Source organism: Marmota monax, unplaced genomic scaffold (genome assembly GCF_021218885.2).
Source record: "Marmota monax isolate L192 unplaced genomic scaffold, Marmota_monax_Labrador192_F-V1.1 WCK01_AAM20220418_F8-fsc00041, whole genome shotgun sequence".
In the NCBI taxonomy this organism is placed as follows: domain Eukaryota; kingdom Metazoa; phylum Chordata; class Mammalia; order Rodentia; family Sciuridae; genus Marmota; species Marmota monax.
The window spans coordinates 8,533,838-8,554,838 of NW_026695238.1; the positions used below are offsets into that span (position 1 = coordinate 8,533,838).

The 21,001-nt window shown below is 37.8% G+C and overlaps 1 protein-coding gene across 9 annotated transcripts in view; it reads right to left on the reverse strand.

The window, feature by feature from the left end:
- Positions 1-21,001, reverse strand: part of Dock10 (dedicator of cytokinesis 10) — a 234,253-nt gene that overhangs the window by 14,802 nt on the left and 198,450 nt on the right. For 7 of the 9 annotated variants that reach the window (XM_058577514.1, XM_058577513.1, XM_046439593.2 and 4 more), the window contains exons 34-50: positions 19,758-19,869; positions 18,897-19,018; positions 18,689-18,803; positions 18,539-18,605; positions 18,271-18,318; positions 17,621-17,722; positions 15,535-15,659; positions 14,535-14,647; positions 10,776-10,913; positions 9,999-10,181; positions 9,254-9,364; positions 8,032-8,247; positions 7,028-7,085; positions 6,620-6,718; positions 3,921-4,027; positions 2,445-2,567; positions 2,200-2,313 (exon numbers count right to left, since the gene is read on the reverse strand). In XM_058577514.1, the coding sequence (XP_058433497.1) occupies positions 2,200-2,313; positions 2,445-2,567; positions 3,921-4,027; positions 6,620-6,718; positions 7,028-7,085; positions 8,032-8,247; positions 9,254-9,364; positions 9,999-10,181; positions 10,776-10,913; positions 14,535-14,647; positions 15,535-15,659; positions 17,621-17,722; positions 18,271-18,318; positions 18,539-18,605; positions 18,689-18,803; positions 18,897-19,018; positions 19,758-19,869 (1,953 nt within the window). The remainder of the gene's footprint in view (positions 1-2,199; positions 2,314-2,444; positions 2,568-3,920; positions 4,028-6,619; positions 6,719-7,027; positions 7,086-8,031; positions 8,248-9,253; positions 9,365-9,998; positions 10,182-10,775; positions 10,914-14,534; positions 14,648-15,534; positions 15,660-17,620; positions 17,723-18,270; positions 18,319-18,538; positions 18,606-18,688; positions 18,804-18,896; positions 19,019-19,757; positions 19,870-21,001) is intronic. The other 2 variants (XM_046439588.2, XM_058577516.1) reach the window with 2 other exon arrangements.

Sequence of the window (21,001 nt, forward strand, 5' to 3'; positions counted from 1 at the left end):
GATACCACTGAAAATGCTCAGATCTTGCCACCGAAAGAGCCCCATCTCTCCAAGATTCCCTTTGGAAAAGGGCAAAGTTTCCTTCAGGACTTTAGGAAGGTGCCCATAATTAGCCACCACTCCAACTTCTGAAATTCCGACCACCTTCATCTTAATTAGCTATAATTCATGGTGGCCTGAAATAAGCAGGCAACCTCCAATACTAAGTCAACTCTATGACAGCTTACAATATGTGGTTCACATTTGTGTGTGTGTGTGTGTGTGTGTGTAATGCTTTCAGAACACAATCTCTACCTTTGTGGAATTAGAGGATATAAATAAATAATAAAAGTATACATTTTTGTAATTCAGGTAACCAGAATAAACACAATTTAGTTAAAGAAATTTGGGATGACTCCAAAATGAATGGGAGCAGGATTATCTCACCCTTTGCACCAAATATGAATTTGCACAAAAAAAGTTAAGTTTCAGTAAAACCAGACAGAAGGAAGTGTGAGGATTATTAGAGCATGCAAATGTGGAGAGAGAGGAGGCGAACTTACCACAGCCTGGAACAATCAAGACCAAAAGAAGAAAAGAGTAAACATCTGCATTAAAAACTAATTGGAAGGCAGCATGATTTTTTCTACCTGTTCAACAGCCCATGTCTTAGACAGTGGTTGGAGAAGCCAGCAGGTAGCAATATGATTGTCACAACCAGGGTAGCAGTGGTGATTCACTGCTCTTTCATTGCCAAGGTCACAGAAAGACAGTAGTTGTTTTGGTTAGCCAAACACACGTCCTGCATGTCACTTCTGCACTGCTAAGTTAGCCTGTGGCCATCTACTTTGAAACCCTATCTTTCCCCTTCAATTCCTCAACTCCCACATCCTCATTGGGCTTTCCGCCATTTTTCTTGCTAATGATTTGCCAAGGCCACACATTGCATATTTTCTTCATGGCTTCCTAGGTACTGTTTTCTCTCCTCTCCCTAAGAGTCTCAGGCTTCTTCTCTCTCCTCCCAAAGACAATTGCACTGCAGATAGTTCACATTTCTTTCCAGACTCCCCCAACTATCTGAATTTTGCTATTTCCTGTGGACCATGTTCTCAACCATTAGGTCCCTACATCTCCACAGTCCTGATGCTGCTGAGAAATGAGAGAATCCAGGCGAGATGAAGCTGGTGAGATGATTAAGTGGCCACTCATTGATACTTTTCACCAGGTGGGGAAAATCCATTTTCATTAACTCAGATGTTAGTTTGGTGGAGAGGAAAACAGACACTTTTCAGAAGACTTCCATGGGCAACGATTTAGAATGACCATGCTGGATTTAACTCCAGCTGTGGCCTTAAAAGATTCTGAAGAGAACAAGACATATGGGCAGAAGCACTTCACATGGCAGGTGTAGTGGGAAGAAAGGGAGAGGTCTGAAGTCACTGCCATTGTGAGAACCAAAGAATGGCATGTGTGTCCCAGGACAGCATAGTGAAATACGTCTGCTGAAATAGAAGAATGTCATGGTCCTTCCTGAAAAGAAGCAGCATGGTGCCTGGGTTTATCCTACCTAAAGCACTGCCACGAGGAGACAGATATTTATGATTAATATATAATACATTCGCTTTAGGCCAATGCTATGGCTAGCTAATATTTTCAATCGTGTCATTACTTATGCAATAAATTGAGAAAAGACAATCTTCAAATTATGTTGACCTCCAACACAGAACAAAGGAGCCATAGGATGTCCTGCTTTGAAACACTGGTAATATGAAAGCAGGAGAGAAGAATTCACATGGTTGTGAAGTTGAAGGTTTGGTAGGGTAGAGACCCTAGGGAGCCTTTTATTTCCTAGAATGCCATGAAGGTCATTTGTTCAATCATGTTCAATTTGATTTCACTTTAATCGACATAAACCTATAGTTAGATATTCTGGGGTGAACTGGAAGGAAGAGAATGCTGGACAAGTCAACATCCTTTATTTCCAAGAAGTTAGAAATCACTATTTTTAGCTCAGCTGTTATTAAATCTTATGGATTTCTCTGTTCCCCAATTAGTCCATGTCTATGGGTAAGCAGGTAGAGGCTCCCATCTGGAGAAACACTCAGGTACACTCAGCACCCCACACCCCCAACGCACTGCACATATAGTCAGATGTCATATAAAAATGACATCCCACTATTCAACAGAATTCAGAGACCATGTCACCTCTAGTGAACTTACCTGTCCATAAAATGCCACACGATAGTAGCGACCAAACAGCCGCTTCTCTGAGTTCACCACCTCTGCCACCTTTAAGTATGACCGGTGGATGTCATAGTAGAGATCGGACAATTTCTGAAACCACAAATCAAAGGGTTTCCTGAAGATGAGGCTGACATAAAAAGAGGGGAGTTCTTACTTTTGAAAATGGTAAGGAATCTGCCAACTTGAAGTAGGATATTTTAACTAGCTTCTAAAATGCGTACCTTGAAGTCTCGCTGCTTTTCGAAGACAGCAATGATGGGCTTGTTGACATCAGCAATGAGTTCATATCGCTCCGACTTCCAAAGAAACTCCACACACATGTACAGCTGCTCCACCAGGATATTCTGCAATCCCCCCCAGTCAGGATGAGATTTTCCATGATTAAGTTTGTGGCTCATCCCTGACTCTTGGTTTCAAAATGGCTGCATTATCAAGTTTTTTTAGTAGTGGGATTCCTGATGGTTGTTCAATATTGACAGTTGCAACCCAGCAAAACATCACAGAGTCATATCAGAGTCTTCCCTTCTCTCACTGTGACCATCTAACTTGTGCATCAGATGTGCTAATTTTAATCTACGAAATGCCTTTGTCTTTTCTAGTTCTGTCCATTATCACTGTCGCTGACTTAGATCACATTACTGTTACCTCATGGCCAGACCCATGCAGTAGTTTTCCAATTGTCAATATTCAACGTGAAAATATCCAGAACCTTTATTTATGTCCCATTCATCTGTGTTCTGACCACTTTCATGTCAAAAGTTGTTCTCTTTTTCCTTGCAACCAGTTAAGATGTCTACATTTATCATTTGTTTCCAACTGGCCACTCTCCATCCCGAAGGATGCTATCAGCAAGATTCTAAATTTTTCAAGAGCAGGAATTGCCTTATTTATCTTTGTTTCCCAGTCCTTAACTCAATGTCTCATAAGAGCAATGGTTATTAATTAATAAATGTCCAACTAAATCAAATTACATAAGCTCTAAAACAAATGCATAATATTGTTGGAATGTTTCCAACATGTCTTAAGATTTGTAAGCATTATTTGAAATGCTTAATATAAAATATGCAATTGCATTTACTATTTATTTGCAATATATACTAAATCAATATAGAACCATATGTAAAATTTAATCAAAATCCATCCCCCCTGAATTTACATTTTGTACCCTTTCTTTTCACCCATGTAATAGTAAGATTAAAAAAAATTAGCTTATGGAACATTTTATTACTTGATAGTAATTCCTAGCAATTTCATTTGTTAATGAAAAATAACCCACAATTTTCATGTCTGGAGGTTTTTCTGAAGAAACCAGTGAGGCTTTTGATGAACTGCATTTGTAAATAATCTTTTTAGTGCATAAAAAAAGCTTTCACCAGCTCATAAAATTTTTAGCATCCCTTCCTACCTTTACTAAAAGACTACTGATTGCATGACTTACAGAAGAGCTGATCATGTTCATCCTAGAGAAATAAGTAAGGCTTAGCTTAAATTTTCATAGAAAATTATGCACAATCAATGGAATCTGATATCTATTAATCTTGGCTTACATTAGCCTAATTTCATTTTGTTTAATGAAGTCATAATACACTGTAACTTTATCTGACTTCTGAATAAGCTCTTTTTCCTCTATTTGCTTAACATTACAATTCAGAGCATCTTTTTATTTAATTATTATGCATTCATCATGATAGTCTAACCTCATTGTATGGAGTATCTTGCATTCCTGAATCTTCTTTCATTGCTCCTTCTTCTTTAATATTTGGTGTAATGCTCAGGAAAGCTGGCCATCCCATAGAGAACATGCCTTGGGAGAAACACACAAGACATTATTATTTGAATCAAATGTTGTTTGGGAAAGACAATGACTTTGTTTAGGATGTTAAAAGTGGTAGTATTATTCAATTCACATAATCAACAAGATGGTTATATTGTGACTTTTGATAAATGCTGCCTGCCAGTCAACCAGCATTTCCCCTTTATAATTTTTGTATCATTTTCTGGTGGCATTGTGTGTAAAGAGCTAGCATGGAGTTTTGAAGAGAGCATAGAATTTGTAGGTAGATGTAGTTGCAATGTTCTGGTTCATTTAACCTCTCTGAGCCTGTTCCATCTTTTGTTCAACTGGAGACATCGATATCTATTTCAAAGGATGTTGCAAGGATTAAAAACACAATATTTGAGAGAACACTGGTGCATTCTGTGAATTGTAAAGACAATGCTCAAGACTCACTAGGTTTTACTCTTGCATTATCTAGAAACCTTCCTGCTTCTTCCTACTATCCTGGCCACTAACTTTTAAAAAGTCCTAAATAAGATTAAAAGACTCTACAGGTATATGTGATATCTAGATGATACTGAGAAATGTTCCCAGAGGAGAAATCAGGTGTGAATGATGGGGAATGTGATTGGTGAGGGTCACAGGCTGCAGTGACAGAACAGCCTTTGAACGTTGGTTCCATGGCAAGCTGAACTGCAAGCACTGTTTCTCTTGAGTTTCTCATCCATGAATAGGAAGTGATAAAGGCACCCGAGTCATAGATGTTACTGATGATGAATGGAGACATCGCCAGGATGTTGCTTAGCACACAGCCTTTTATGGAGCAAGCGTTTTCCAAGTGCCAGGTCACATTCTGGGGAATGATTCCACTGTTACCACTTTAGACATGTAACTAAATTCATTCCCCAAACATGCTAGAAATCATCATCATCATCAGCAGCAGCAGCAGCATTGCGATCCAAACCTTGGTTTTAAAAATTAGACTTTCCTACTTTTTAGAATGATTGTACATGTATTAAAATACAAGAGAATTGATGGTAGAAGGAAACACCACAACACAATTCTCACAGGACCATGATCATTTAATGCATCTGAGGCAGCTGCACTTTCTTCAGTTGCCTGTCTTCACCATGTCTTTACCATGTGCACACTGCAGGGAGGGCACAGTTTATTCTGCTGACTCAGAAACATCACAACATAGAAGTACATTAGAAACTTCAAATACAAGCCTGTGAGTTTCAGAAACCTGGTGGATATGAATATATGCTTGTGCATCTCAAGTGATCCCTTTCTCTGAAGTTTACTAATAAATATATCCTTTTTTTCCCAGTGGGTATATTATATTTTAATATCACCACAGGTCTAAAGTGAGCATTTTAAAATGTTTTAAAATTATAAATGCATACAGCTTTTGGGCACATAAATTTCCACAACTTCTCAAACTGATACTTGGTTTTATCAGTTTTCAATTCATTTTTAGTTCTAATTTGAAGCAGTTTTTCTGGAACTATATGGTCTCTGATTATGATATAAATAGATGGGCAGGAAGTGCAAGTTAAATAAAAAGATGCTATTTTTAATGATTTGCATATAAAGTGAGGCTAAATAGAAAACATGGAAGTAAGCAAGAAGATGCCTGGATTTCAGGGTGAATATGAGCTAAGATGTCAATTGTCTTCTCCAAGGACCGTAAAGAAGTTATCTTATTGTTCCACAGTTCATTCTGGTCATTTGGTTCAAATGTCTTCTATGCAAAATCTACTGTGACCTTTTAGAAAATATACACATGTTTAAATGGGATGAAGTAGATTTCTGAAATACTGCAACTAAAGTTCATTTACATGTTTAGGTATTTTGACATTAATGTTTACAAATATATTTCCGGTGTCCATACGCTGCGTTTTTCCACTCAAAATTGCAAGTTAAGATAGTGTTATCAAGTAGATTTTAGTTCATAAATTTTGGGTTTAAACAAACTTTTCCGAGAGGATATAGATTACATGTGTTAACTATTCTTTAAAAAAAAAACCCAGTAACTTTGATTTTTGTTATATTTTATCAGACATTAATGATGGAATATCTTTAATTAAAGGAAATCCATGCTGCAAATTATGTGTTATAAATTGACAGTTTATGCTTTTAAAAATGAATTGGAATATAAAATCCTCCATATATAGTATATGTACATATCTCTGTTGTTGTGTCTCTTAGTTGAAATAAAGTATTTATTACATTAGTTGAAATAAAGTATTTATTACATTTACAAATTAAAATAGATTCTTTCGCATATTAATCAATTCATCAATTTCTAAATAAAATTCCAATGGCCAACCCAAATGCAGATTGGTACCCAAACATGACCATAGCTCACAATCCTGAATGTTGGCTAACACTCAGTTCTGTTTGCTGAGAATTTTTTTTTTTCTAGAAATCTAACTTCCTAAATTGTGAATAGAATTTCTGAACATTACTAACTTAACGTTTTTGCAGTGTAAATTCTGCAGGTCTGAGATAGTTTTTGCTTTGGGAATACATCTAAAATCTTTTCAATGAAATAGAATTTAGGCAGCAGCTTGATTTCCTCTGCATGGGGTGAATAAGCACAGTTAGATCACTCACTTCCTCCACCTGGAGTTGTTAGTAATGGATTACTATCGCAGGGGTGGGTATCCTCTGGGAGCAGGGATGATGTGCAAATCTTTTCCATTTTCCAGTAACCTATGGTAGTGCAAGACGAAGTTAGACCATGTTTTTGTTAATCCAAGCTTATGAAACTACAAACCATTAATCAATGAAATAGTCTCATTTTGGACAAAGAAGCTGACCATTCAGTTAGCCTTGCTGTACATAAAATAGATAAACTAGTGGAACAATAGTTAAAATTTTCGAGTGCATCATAATAAGAAACATCTGTGAAAGTGACTGTTAATAAACCATAACTGAGATTAATATAATACAAAATTAATAAATTAATTTTTAGCTAGGTTTCAATGTGTGTGGACTCCCCCGTTCCCGTGGCCATCTTACCCTTCCTTTTCAGGTACTCTGCGATGAGGGCAGCGATATGGATGTAACACATAGCAGCCTGTGACAAGAAAGAAAACAAGGATTCCGAGGATGGATTTTACTCTTTATCTTGCTAGGACTAATAATCTTCCATATTCCACATCAGAATATGTTAGGTAGAAGAATACTATGTAATGACAGCATTGAAAGTAAGAATCAATTGGATTTCTGAAAATTTCACCATCGAGAATAAAACAAATATTTGGGATTTTCTGTTTGTTTTTCCTGGTATGATTTTGAAATGCATAAAGAAACTGGTCTGAACAATTTTCCTACAGCATTACTTTCCTTCCTTAAGATCTAAGCCTACCTTTTAAAAAATCTGTAGGTCCTTTTCTTACTAAAACTATAAACTGTAGTAACTGGTCATAAATTGAAAATAAAAATTAATCAGCCTTCTAAGTTTTTCTACTTTCAGTGATGGCTTCTCTTCTGATTTCTATTGCCTTTGAAATGGCTAGGGGTTAGTACTTGATTAAACAGTGTAACCTGGTGTCACAGGTCAGTTACCCTCAGACCAGAATTACGTGGGTAATACTGTATTTTTCCATGGCCAGTGTGGACTAGCTGTACCAAGGACTAATTTCCTCCGCCTGAGCTCACTCACCATAGTAGCAAGCTTCCCCCTTCAAACCCAATTGCAGGGGAGGAATTTTAAAACAGAACATTAATTTTTATGACTCTTAATTTCCAGACCGCCTCACCACCACCCTCCATGCCTCAGGGTTAAAGCATTCAGCTCTGCACTGCTTTTCATACATGGCTGTCACCCCCACTTATTAGATGTCATCTACTTGGAGTTGGGTGTCCTTGAGTTCTACATGCTAGCTTGTCGGACACCATATATAGTGGAGTCATGGTGGAAATGTACGGTGACACTTTGTGATTCATGTTGTACATGAAAATTCAGTCATCCTGATAACAGGATGTGACCGATAGTGAGTGAATGAGCCTTTGCCCGTCACCTCGGACAGGTCTCCATTCCTTGCGTGAATCTTGGCCATGCTTTCTAGCCAGGTCCTTCGTAGTTCGGGGGTGCTTGCGTAGGAATTCGCCAGGCTGTATTGGAGGTCCACCAGCATCTCAGGGTCCTTCTCGTGTTCCTTCATCTGAGCCGTGGCCATCAAAACTGTACGGATTCGCTTAGTTAGGTCTTTCACCTCCGCTGGGAAATTGCTGTTCTTTGGAAAAGAGAGCACCTGGGTCATTACCTGTTTAGAGTTCCGAAGTGAACTTCCTTCAAGTAAGCTATTAGCTATGGCTTGGCATCATGGTTTGGTGTAGCCTACATGTTCCTCATCAATGTTTGCATTCTACATATGCAAATTCTATGTGTTCTGATTATGGCAATACACATACATCTGAATATGAGAATTATAGGAGACTCTCCTTTGGCTTTCTAGCTTACTTTTTTCTGGGATAGCATCCTGATAGCCTTTGAGATCCTGTCCTCTCTGACTCTAGTTCACATGATTTGAAAATGTCTGATTTCATTCATAGGCACCACAGGTGGCACAGGGCACTAGTCTGGCCAATCATATTTTCTCCCAGGCCACTGTAATTGGCTTATTATAGAAGATTGGATCAAAGAGATTCAGTGCTGGGTCTTTAATTGGTATTATCAAATGAGGAGCCTTTCCCACTCAGAAGTACTATCAATGTGCTCATGACTTCTGAGAGCAATCCCCTGGGGAGATCCTACCTGTAATAAAGTGAACAAAGACAACCTGAACATAGAGATCAAGAAAGAGGCAAAAGAGAAACAGTAGGGGAGGAGTGTCTAAAAGCATTATTTTAATCTATGAGACTAGTCATGATGGAAGCTTGGCTCTACCCCTAGAATTTTCAATATAATAATTAAAGGAAAAAGTCTTTTGAAAGTGCTAACAGAAAGATAAGATGTATTTGCCCAAGAATGGGGTGTGAGTGAATCACTTCATTTCAGGATATTTCTGGTAACTATTCTTGTATTATACCTTTCAATATATCTTGGAAATTCTACCCAATAGACTGTGTGCTGAAAACGTAGGAGCTATCAATGCTATCAAGTAAACTCAATATAAATATTCAAAGTCTCAGTAAACAAAATACAGAATTAATTTGTTTATGATTCTACTATCTCATGAAAAGAATCCTCCTCAGCTTATTCTTGATTCTTTAGAAAAAAGTCCACGAAGCATTTCTTACTTTCATCTGCTTGTCTCCATTGGCAAAGTTATTGGTGATTGCGAGGGAATGTTGAAACCGAGAGCCTCCAATCCCTGCATCAGCTATTAACTGGCTTACTGCTTTGATGAGCTGGAAGGCAAATGAAAAATGAGCCCCTGAAGCAAAATGCAAAATAGTATTTTTAACGAAATTCACTGGATTGGATTTATGTGTCATCTCTCCCTGTAGGTCCAGTGCCCCATAGGTCACTATGGCATCTTCAGAAGGCCACGTGATCCAGGGCATTTCCTTCCAAACATGAGTGCCTGGGAAAAGCTGTAGCAATCTTGGATACCTCAAAGAAAGACATTTATGCATTTAGAATTTGGTGTGTTTTGTCTTCCAGCACTGGCAATGGTTACCTGAGTTGTCTACCCTATGTGATTCTATTTCCTGGAAGAAGAAAGGAAAGCACAATGTATAAGTGGAGATATTGGCTGTGTGGATTTCTGCCCAGCTGAGCTCCTCCTCTAAAGCAGAACCCAGTATACTGGTCTCTGTAAGGAGAATCTGGTGGAGGAGTTGTTGACTGGTTTCCTGGGGACAAGAGGCTTCAGTTACTGCTGAAACACATCAGTGTGTGTGAGTGTGTGTGTGTGTGTGTGTGTGTGTGTGTGTGTTCTGGTGCTGGAACTGAACCCAGGGCCTAGTGCATGGCAGGCAAGTGCTCCATCCCCAATCTGTGGCTTTACCAACGGCATTAATGAAAACTGGTGGTTCTTACCTGTAAATGGGAACGGACAATTGACTTCTGCTTGTTAAATTCAAAATTCTTCCTCATGAAGAAGTACAGAAGTGCTGAGGCTTCCATCTGAGTTGACCGTGACCTGTGGTTACAGCATTTTAGGACTTCATAGCAGAACGATCCACAGAGGTCAGCAGGCCCTTGAAAGAATGCTGAGGGAAACTAGAGAAATGGAGAATGGATTGAGTAGGCAACAGTCCTTCATTTAGCTCTCATTTTTCTCGTATGTTTAAACTCCCTAGAACAAAACTCCTATTTTTTTAACTTCTTTTTTTTCCATTTGCAAGTATTAAAGATATATTTTTATTTAAAAAAATCTATGTAATTATTCTCCACATCATTAGCTGATGACAACCCAAAATAACCAAATGAAAGCTCTGAAATGTCCTCTATTCACCAGGCATCTTTAAAACCACAGGTGTCAGTTATGTGCCCTTGAAGACAGTGGCTATATCTACTTCAATGTGGGATCTTGAACTTGACATGGATGGATATGGCACTTGAAGGAATGCATTTTACCAAAGTCTGTTACAGCCACCGAGAGCCCAAAGCACTGTTGATTGGAGGCAATTTTATTTTCTTTTAGTATTCAATCAGGCAGAATATCAACTCATTTTGAGACCAGGAATCAATGTCTAGTCAAACCAAAAGAGAAGGAAACAAAGCTTCTTCCTGCCACACTGAGGGATGCCAGGATTATTATGTGTTTATTATCATCCTGAACTGAGCGTTCCCTGGAACCTGGCAGATGCTTACCTTGCATACAAACAGTCTCAAAGAGGCAAACACATGCTTCAGTGCTGTGGCTGACTGGTTGACTTGGAAAAAGAGCATGTAGGTGTCAAAGACCCTTTTCATCAATGAATTTTGACAGTCAGCTTGTTGGAGTTGTCTCTGGAAATTCAGCACAGATGTTATTTAGTATAAGTGAAAGAACACTTGCATTTCTTAAAAATATTTACTGTGAACCTACCATATGGTAGACACGATTCTGGGTGCTAGAAAAAAAAAACACTGAGTAAGAAGACACGGTTCCTATTCTCAGGGAAACTTATGAAGCAGTGATGGAAAAACTGAGTGAGATGAGACAGCAGGATGCTTTGACAGATTTACTTTGAGGGTGGGATTACATTGATAAGGTGATCAGTGAGGACTTTTTTAATGGGTGAATGGATACATGAGCCGAAAGAACAGTGCCTCAGAGATCTGAGAGGACCTTCCCAGGAGGGACAAACAGCTGGTACAAGACCTGGAGTTGCAGGGGAGCTTCTGAGTTCAAGGTTGAGAAAGAAAAACAGAATAACTGGTGCATAGTAAATGGGGAAGGATCAGGGGAGAGATAAAAGGTGAGTCACAGATAGGCAGGTCCTGTGGGCACAGGGAAAGCCTTTCAAATGTGAGATTTGAGAAACATTTACACTGAGTTATAAACATTCAGAACAGACTTGTTCATCTAAAAGCAGGGCTTTCTTGGTGTAATGGTGCTATTGGATGTAGACAGTTTATTCAACAGATGCAACTTCTGGATCAATCCTTAATGTGCTAGCCAGGGTCTGTAGCTCATATGGTTATGTTACAAATATTTTTTAATATCATTATGGAAGTATAATTGACATACAATAAATTGCACATATTCAAAGTGTGCAATTGGGTGAGTTTGACATTGGTATACACCCATGAAACTGTCACCACAATAAAGATAATGCACATCTCCATTACTCCCCAAAGTTTTTTTTTTAATACCTTCATTTTATTTATTTATTTTTATGTGGTGCTGAGGATTGAACCCAGAGCCTCACATGTGCTAGGCAAGTCCTCTACCACTGAGCCACACGCCCAGCCTCCCAAAGGTTTAAAACATCTTTTTTTGTAATCCTTCTTTCCTGTCTCCTCCATATCCCTGGGCAACCACCGATCTACTATTTCTATTGTGTGCATTTTCTAAAATTTTATATAAATTGAACAATATAGTATATACCCTTTTTTTGTTTTTGGTTTGGCTTCTTAAACTTAATCCACGTTGCATCCTGTAGTGGTAGTTTCTTGTTTTTACTGCTTTTTATCAGAGTAGTCTGTTGTATAAATAGAAATTCATCTATCTGTTGATATATAATTGGGTCTTTTACCCTACACAAAACTCAAAGTGAATCAAAGACCTAGGAATTAGTCAGAAAGTTTGCAACTGCTAGAAGAAATCATAGGCTCAACCTTCCAACATATTGGTGCAAGCACCCACTTCCTTAATAAGATCCCTGAAGCTCAAGAAATAAAGTCAAGAATCAAGAAGTGGGATGATGTCAAATTAGAAAAAGCTTCGACACAGCAAAGAAAACAAGAGCATGAAGAGAGAACCTACAGAAGGGAGAAAATCTTGCCAGTTATTCCTTATACAGGGCATTAATATCCAGACTAAATAAAGAACTCAAAAAACTTAATACACATATACAAAATAACTGAATCAGCAAATGGGCAAAAGAACTAAAGAGACATTCTCAAAAGAAGAAATACAAATGGCCAACACATATATGAAAAAATATTCTACAACCCTAGCAATGAGGGGAATGCAAATCAAAATTACGTTGAGATTTCATCTCACTCCAGTTAGAAAGGCAATCATCAAGAATACAAATAATAATAAATGTTGGCTAGGATGTGGGGAAAAAGTTACACTTGTACATTGTTGCTGGGACTAAGAATTAGTACAACTACTTTGGAAGCAGGATGGAGATTTGAAAAGACTAGGAATGGAATCACTATATGACCTAGGTATCCTACTCCTTGGTACCAATCCAAAAGAACTAAAATCAGCTTACTACAGTGACACAGCCACATCAATGTTTGTAGCAGCTCAAGTCACAATAACTAAACTATGGAACTGACCTAGATGCCCTTCAACAGATGCATGGATAAAGAAAATATGGCACATATCCATAATGAAGTCTTACTCAGCCATAAAGAAGAATGGAATTTTGGCATGTGCTGGTAAATGGACAGAAATGAGAACATCATGATAAGGGACATAAGCCAGACTCAGAAAGTCAAGGGTGGAGTCTTTCCTCTTATATGTGGAAGCCAGAGTGAAAAGAGAAAAGGAAAAAAAGGGTAGGGGATCCTGTGAAAATAGAAGGGAGATCAGTACAATAGAAGAAGGAGAGGGAGGAGGGACTGGAAAAGGGAGGAACTGTGAAATGAAATTGACCAAATTATGCTACGTACATACATGAATATCCCACTGTGAATTCCATCTTTATGTATACTTATAAAGCACCAATTTAAAAAGCAACAATTAAGTAGAAGTAAGACCAGTAAAATAGAGGAAGGGGAGGTAGGTGGAGAAAGAAAGTGGAAGCAGTGGGGACTGAAATGGAGCAAATTATATTCCATGAATGTCAAAATGAACCCCACTATTAAGTATGATTATAATGCACTAATAAAAATGTTCAAAATGGGCTGAGGCTGTAGCTCAGTGGCAGAGCACTTGCCTAGTATGCATGAGGCACTAGGGTTGATCCTTAGCACCACATAAAAATAAAAACAAATAAAATAAAGGCACTCTGTCCATCTCTAAATACAAAAATATTGTAAAAAAGGACACTTTAAAAATAAACCTATTGTGTGCTGGGTGCAGTGGTGCACACCTGTAATCCCAGTGGCTCAGGAGGCTGAGGCAGGAGGATCACAAGTTCAAAGCTACCCTCCGCACCTCAGGTGAGGTGCTAAGCAACTCAGTGAGACTCTGTCTCTAAATAAAATACAAAACAGGGCTGGGGATGTGGCTCAGTGGTTGGGTGGCCCTGAGTTCAATCCCCAGTACCCTGTCCCCGCCTCCAAAAAGCTTCCATGTTTATCTGTATACGAATCTTTGTGTAGACTTATGATTTTATTTATCCTGGTAATCTAGGAGGAGTATCTGGCATTAGAACAGCTGGTCACACGATAGGTATATGATTAACTTTACAAAACCACTACATTGGTTTTCAAAGTGTCTTTTACCATTTGCATTCCCACAATCAGTGAATGACAGTTTCTCTACATCTTTGTCAAAACCTGACAAGGTCAGTCTTTTTAACTTTAGCAATTTAAATAGGTATATAGTAATTTCATTGCATCAAAGATGAACAAATGGCAAATAAGAACACAAAATATGCTCAAAATTACTAAGTCTTTTTTTTAATCTAGTTGTAAATTTAATACAAAGTATCATTTGTCTCTCCCATTTCCGTTGAAAGAGTAGATAAAGTGCCATTCTCATTTAGCCTAGACTACCTGACAGCAAACTAAGAGAAACTAGAAAGAAAGACTGTTATTGGACAAAAGTCTGGATCACAAGCCAGCATTGACCAGCTTGTGATAAAATCTGAATTTCATAGTTAATATGCTTTCCCCTCACATGTAAATTGATTCATGTAAGGTTAAGTGATTTCATAAATCATCCTAAAAACACGTCCTTGACCTTGAATGACTTCTCTACCTCCTGTTAAATTATTCTGCAGAAAATGCTGTGCATGTGTTCACCTGATGTACGTGCGTGAAGAGGGACAGCAGGTCGAGGATAGTGAGGCAGACCTCTGTAGCCACGTTGGCTTCTGTGTCCACGTGGTGCACGATGTCTATTTCATTGGAGTTGCCTACAAAATAAAACCGCATATGGAGGTCTAAAACAATTCTTTGTATCTAATGAAGGATTTTCTCCCATTACAATGTATCCAGTGTTTTTTGGTATCTTGATTAATAATATATTAAATGAAAGTGCTTTTGTTTGTTCATTTTCTTTAATGGCTGAATTAGGAAACAGCAGATGGAGGCTTTAGTTTTTGTGCCCTTTGCATATGTAAGCTGTAGGGTTTCCATCCTTTCTTAGTTCTTTTCTATCGATTCAGCTTCTGACAGGGTCATATTTCTTTGGGAATCGGGCTGTTTTAAGGTTTATGCTTTTGGGCTGACAGATCCACTATTAAGTATGGTCTCAGGGGACAGTCGGCACAAACAGCCCCCTCAGAAAGGCACACAGTGTATTCACAGGTTAAGATTAAGACATACAGATTGAAAAAAGCAATGGTTGGTGCATGCCCATAATCGCTGCAGTTTATGTGCCACAAAACACCAGGTTGTTTCTTTCTCACTGACATTTAGTGTGTGCATCTCTGGGTTCAAGATATCATATCTCTTGCTCTACACATGGACAATGTCATCCTCTTCTTCCAGAATCTTCAGTAACAATCTGGTTGAGAGAGGTCCTGCAACCCTCAAAATACCAAAAGTCACTTGTTTCCGGGAAACCTGCCCTGAGCATATCATGTTAAGAGTTTCACTTTCTCCTTTCTTTCCCATAAGGGCACTACATTTTTAAAAACCATTCCTGGTGCTTCTTTTCTCCAAGTAAAATTTCCAAGGGTGCCACAGATCTTAAAGTGTGGATTCCCTGGCACAACAACATCCCTTCCATTTCTCAAACATTATCATTCCAGAGAACAGTCAGTAACCATCTTGTTCCTATCACTTCTGGTTTACTTACTGGACATGGTGTTGTCTAACATCTGTAAGAGTTTGGGGTTAGAAAGTGCATTTTTGCCTCGAATTATAGGTAAAGTTTGTGATCTGTGCTGCTTATGTCCTTCATGACCAGAGTTGGTGTGCATCCTGAAAAGGAAATGAGAAAGTGGTTAATATTGAGTGGGGATGTTCCATCCAAATATTCCAGATTGAATCAAATATATAAAAAAGAAATCTTTTTATTAAAAAAATATTAATTAAAAGCCACATGATGAATGTGACTTCTAAATACTTTTGGAGAACTTTATTTAATTCAAAACAGTATTTAGAATGATAATGCATAGAATAACAGATGTTCAATTCTGTTCAAGCACATTCCTTATTATTTTGTAAAATTGTGGGATTCCATGAATGTTGAGTTGGCTACTGGTTGATAAGGAAGGCATAGTGGTGGGCATTAGAAGCCACAATACTATGTAGCTCAGAATCATCGCATTATTTTTAAAGAAGTCAAATGTAAAATCTCCTCTAATAAAACCCTTGTGTTCCTCTGTTTTTATATTTGGAAATTCCTCATGACTTGTCATCTGCTGGGTCACATCCATAGATCGGGGGGAGGGTGCTGATATGTGTCCATTGTAGGGGAGATAGACATCTGAGGGTCCTCTGTGCTTGAAGGGGTAACAGTGCTACAGTGCTATTCCTCCACTGCCCCAGGGCACTTCCAAATGGGAAAATCAGGTGGTGTTTTTGTGGAATTAGGAACACCTCCTGCTTATGACTGTATGATTTGACCAAAGAATAAGCTAATAATACTTGGGATGTTTGCTGTCACATAAGCTACTCATAAACACTTACATGAGAGAAGCAGACAATGGCAGATGTCCTTAAAACCTACAAAAGAGGCTATGGTTTTCTCTGTCACATTCTTCAAGGCTATTTGATTCTGGCTAAATCAAAGGGTCTGGATGGTTCAAGGTTCAGGAGACCTAACTCTGGCCTTCAGTAGTCCAGGAAACCTGAGTTGTTCCTGAATCTACAAGAAATAATTTGTTTTGTGCCATATGGCTTGAACCTTCATGACTGGTTTCCTCCAGGTCTTGAGTCTACTTTATTCTGAACTTGTAAAGGAGAAGCCCTGGTTTCCAGATAAGGGGCAGCAGGGGGTGGGCTCTGTCCAGCTATTTCAGGAGGAGCCTGAAATCTAGCCCACCAAACATCTATAGATTTGCAGCAGCCTCAAGTGGATTACTATTTTTATTAAGCCTGGAAAGCAATTTTTTTACTGTTCTATCAACATTTGCAAACACACCCATTACATTTTTAAAATTTACTTTCTCACCAGAGGGCAATTTAAGGGTCCCCATGGATGGAGGCAAAATTTATTCTATGATTTATTGACTATCTACCAGTCTCATATTTCCTTCTAATACTCTTTCTAAAATATTCATATTATATATTATTATTCCACCTCTGGGAAAAACAAATCAAACTGGGGAAATTTTAGGAAGCAATTCTTATTTATTAGACCTAGAGGAGCTCTAAGGTAGAATTTCAGGGCAAATGTCTCCCATCAGGTATGCTAATGAAGGGTGACTGCAGGTCCTATATGCCAGAAAAAATCTGTCTAATGACTAGGAAGTCTAAGGGGAGTTTATGGGTTCTGAATACTTTCTTATTAGCTTTGACCCTTTAAAAAACAACACTGGTTTTAATAAAATTGCTAAAATATTATAATTGCTGAAAAGAATAGGAAGACATGATCTCAAATTTTGCTTTGTCACTAGGAGATTAACAAGTGTTAAAAGAAGCACTCATTGGAATTGTGTGTATCTTTCAGGTCCAATTAAATTGAAATTCTCATTAAAGCTCATTCTATTCAAGGCATTGTGCTCTAAGTGCACACAAATAAGGCATAATCCTTAGCTCTTTGTATAAGCTAGTGGGCCAGATAAGGTGCTTCTTTATATAAATATACAGAGTAACTTACAGATCTGCATTTGGCCTGAAATATATAGATGTGTGTATCCACACCTCACATAGGCATTCATCCACAAATCTACACAGATATACACACGTGAGTAATTTTAATACCAATGTGATGTTACCATTGTGACAAGAGCCCTGATGTCTGGCAGGAAGGATTGGATCCTTTGAGGGTTCCATTGTTCTGGGTGGATTGCACAAATTTAAACGCAGCAGCAATTTTTCTGCAAGAAAAACTGAAGTTTTAATAATAGCTCAACTTTTATAAAACCATGATGACAACTGACAAAGTGATTACTAACAAAATTTGATATGCTTTGAACTAGTGGAAAGTAAAATTTGAGTTTCTTCTGGAAATAGGAAACTGGGGAGCTGTGCATATTTTTTGTCACTCATAAGAAAATGACAACAGCCATAAGCTATTTCAGATTAATTTTTGGTTTTAGTTTATTGGAACTATTTTCCTAAATAGGTATTTTCTAAATTTTACTATGTAATTATAGATTAATTAGTTCAGAAGATACATGAAATAAAGTATCTACTGATAAATGTGTGGTTTCATGATTTTCTCCTTAGAAAACTTTATTCTTAGATGTACTATGAAGAAAGGGAAATCTTCAAACTTGTATGTCTGTTGTGAAGTTAACCTAACAATCCTTATTTGCATTTTATAATTTCTAACATATATTTATAAGTGTAACCTGGCATGTTAATATATGTCATAATGTTTTTTCAAAAACCACATTAACCTGATGGGATTTAAAATCATTACCTTATTATATTGCGTTTTCCAAGGTATCTGAAATTTTGAAGACAAACACTGGAAAGAAAAGTTGCATTCTCATTATTCACACTCTTTTATCTATACCTAACTATTCATCTTAGTATACTGAAATAAAAATCTTACATTTTCTCTAAATATTCTATGTAGTATTATTGATAGATAATTTTCCATAAAAGTTCTTGGAATAAAGGGTGAGATGGTGAGCTATTTTGAAAGTTCTAGAAGAAAGTGTTATCTAATGAACTCGAAAACTTACTCCAAGATACTGAAGAAGTCAGACACCTCTGGACTGGGTGCTCTCTGCCAATAGGCAATCAGAGTCTCTAGAGGGGAAAGTGCATAGTGTGAAGCTCTTTGCAATAAAAGTTTTCTTTCTTTTAACTTAATTTGAAAGAGTTCTCTTTACCATCTGAAATTGTTTTCATGATGTGAAGAAAGCACATAAGGAGACTCCGGGTTTCTGCTTGATCTAACTTGTCAAATCGAAGAGTGGACCCAATCAAAGACAAGGGTCTTGGAATCTAGGAGTAAAAGAACCAATAAGGATGGAGCACGGGGAAGCCACCTCTGCCTCACAGTTATGGTGGCTGAGAAGTCGGGGAGGGGAGCCTTACCTTTTCACAGTTGTCAGTCTTCTCACTGCTCTTCTCCGCGGTACTTGGGTTGGAGTCGAGACTTGCTAAGGATGCTCTGGAATCAGCATGGTTTACTGTAGAAATAGCTATTGATGAAAATGCTGTAAACATAAGCCACAGCACACGTATGGGAATGAGATGGACGGGTACAAAAAGACAAAGATTAAAAAAAGAAAAGAAAAAGTAAAAGCAAAAAAACCCCCCAAACAAAAACAAAGAACCAAACCACATTGAGAGATGAGGTGGCTGCTGTGTTGGGAAACAGAGTCTGGATTGGCATTAAAAATATGGAACATTGTAATTCTTATTAAAATGGTTATTGAGAAAAATTTGAACCATTATAAATGGAAAGAAATAAAAGAACGCTTGTTCTTTTGATCTCTTAAAATGCTTTTTAAAGAAATATAGCTCGCGTTTTAAAAATGTTTTAGTAAAAGCTCATAAAGAGAATTTGGGGAAAGGAGCTTTCAACTTTTGACAGTTTATGAAAAATTAAAAATGACATTTCCAAGATAGTTCTTAAAAATAATCTTTGAAGTTGAAGAGCTATTATATTTTAAAAGGGTCTGCAATAAAAACTTAAAGACTTTCCAGAATGAAGTAATTTGATAACAACTGATCAGATTGCTCCTTAAGCCAAGTAAAAATGAACACTTAGTAGAAGTGGAAGTCACTGAATGGTATTCAAAGAAATATGTAAAAAAGTCTTTGATTGTACAAATGCAATATACTTTGTCATAGATACAATGCACATGATTTATGGATTGGGTACAAAGCACAATGATATACAATGTAAGTGTGGATGAGCGTTAAACACAAGTGTTCTCAGGCTTCGAGTACCTGCTATGGAATTTAGAACATCTTTAGAAAACGATGTATCCACAGAGGTTGCGTGTTTCATAGATGTCTGAGTTTGAAATCCTCCATTGGTGCTCAAGTCATCTCTAGACCCCTGTTTTCAAAATACAGAAGAGAGTAATGGTAATTGAGATATTTCCACATTGTCAACCCATATGTATCTTCTCCATTTTACTTCCAGCTAATTTTATTAACTTGATCTTTTAGTTCTAACAAAAGTTTTCTACCAAAGTCGGCAGTGAGAATGAATATGTCAAAAGCATACTCTTAGAGACAATTTAATTTTCTTATGTGTTTTTTTTTTAAATTTGGTCAAAACAATGTTTTAGATATGGACAAAATGGCTGAGTAATTATGGGTTATATTATAGATTACATGGCATTATTATTACGGGTTAATTTTCATGTAAGTTGCTATTATTAACAACTAGCTTTTTTCCCCTTTATTTTTACTTATTTATATGTGGTGCTAAGAATCAAACCCAGTGCCTCATACATGCTAGGCAAGAGCTCTACCACTGTGCTACGGCCCCAGCCCACAACAACTAGCTTTTAAATAAGTATTCAAATAAGGTTGTGTTCAGTGGCCTAATGAGACTTGTGCTTTATAACAAATGTTTTTTTATTGTGTAACTTAATCCTCACAAGGATACATAAGGTATGTATTTTATCCTATTTACAAATAGGAAATGGGGGCTCAAAATAGCTGGATAACTTATGGAAGGTCACACTGATAATAACTGGTACTGCTGGGATTTGAACAAGGTTCCCTACCAAAAACTCTTCTCCAGGCCTGTGGCCATCTAAATGGGCATATCCTCCACTGTTACTGGATCCAGCAGTGTGTGTTAACCATCTGGACTTAACCCAGGCAGCGAGTCTCATGTGGGTGGGTGAGAAGTCACAATAATGGTTCAGTGGAGGAAGCACTGTGATGGGCCACTCAGGCTGTCCCTATGGATAAGGCACTTGGCCCCACTGAAGCCAGGAAGAATAAAGACAATGTGGAAGGTAGTGGGGGAAAGGTGTGCACTGAGGACAGACCATGGAGGCAACCCAGGAGCTATAAAAACTGGGGAAAAATGCAAAATGATGCAGAGAACAGAGGAAAAATGCCATGCTGAAGGGATGGACCACGTGGAAGCCTAAAGTGGCCAATCTGGAACAAATGACATGGATGTGATTTCCTTGCATGGACTGTTTAATTGCTAACCTACTCACAGGTGG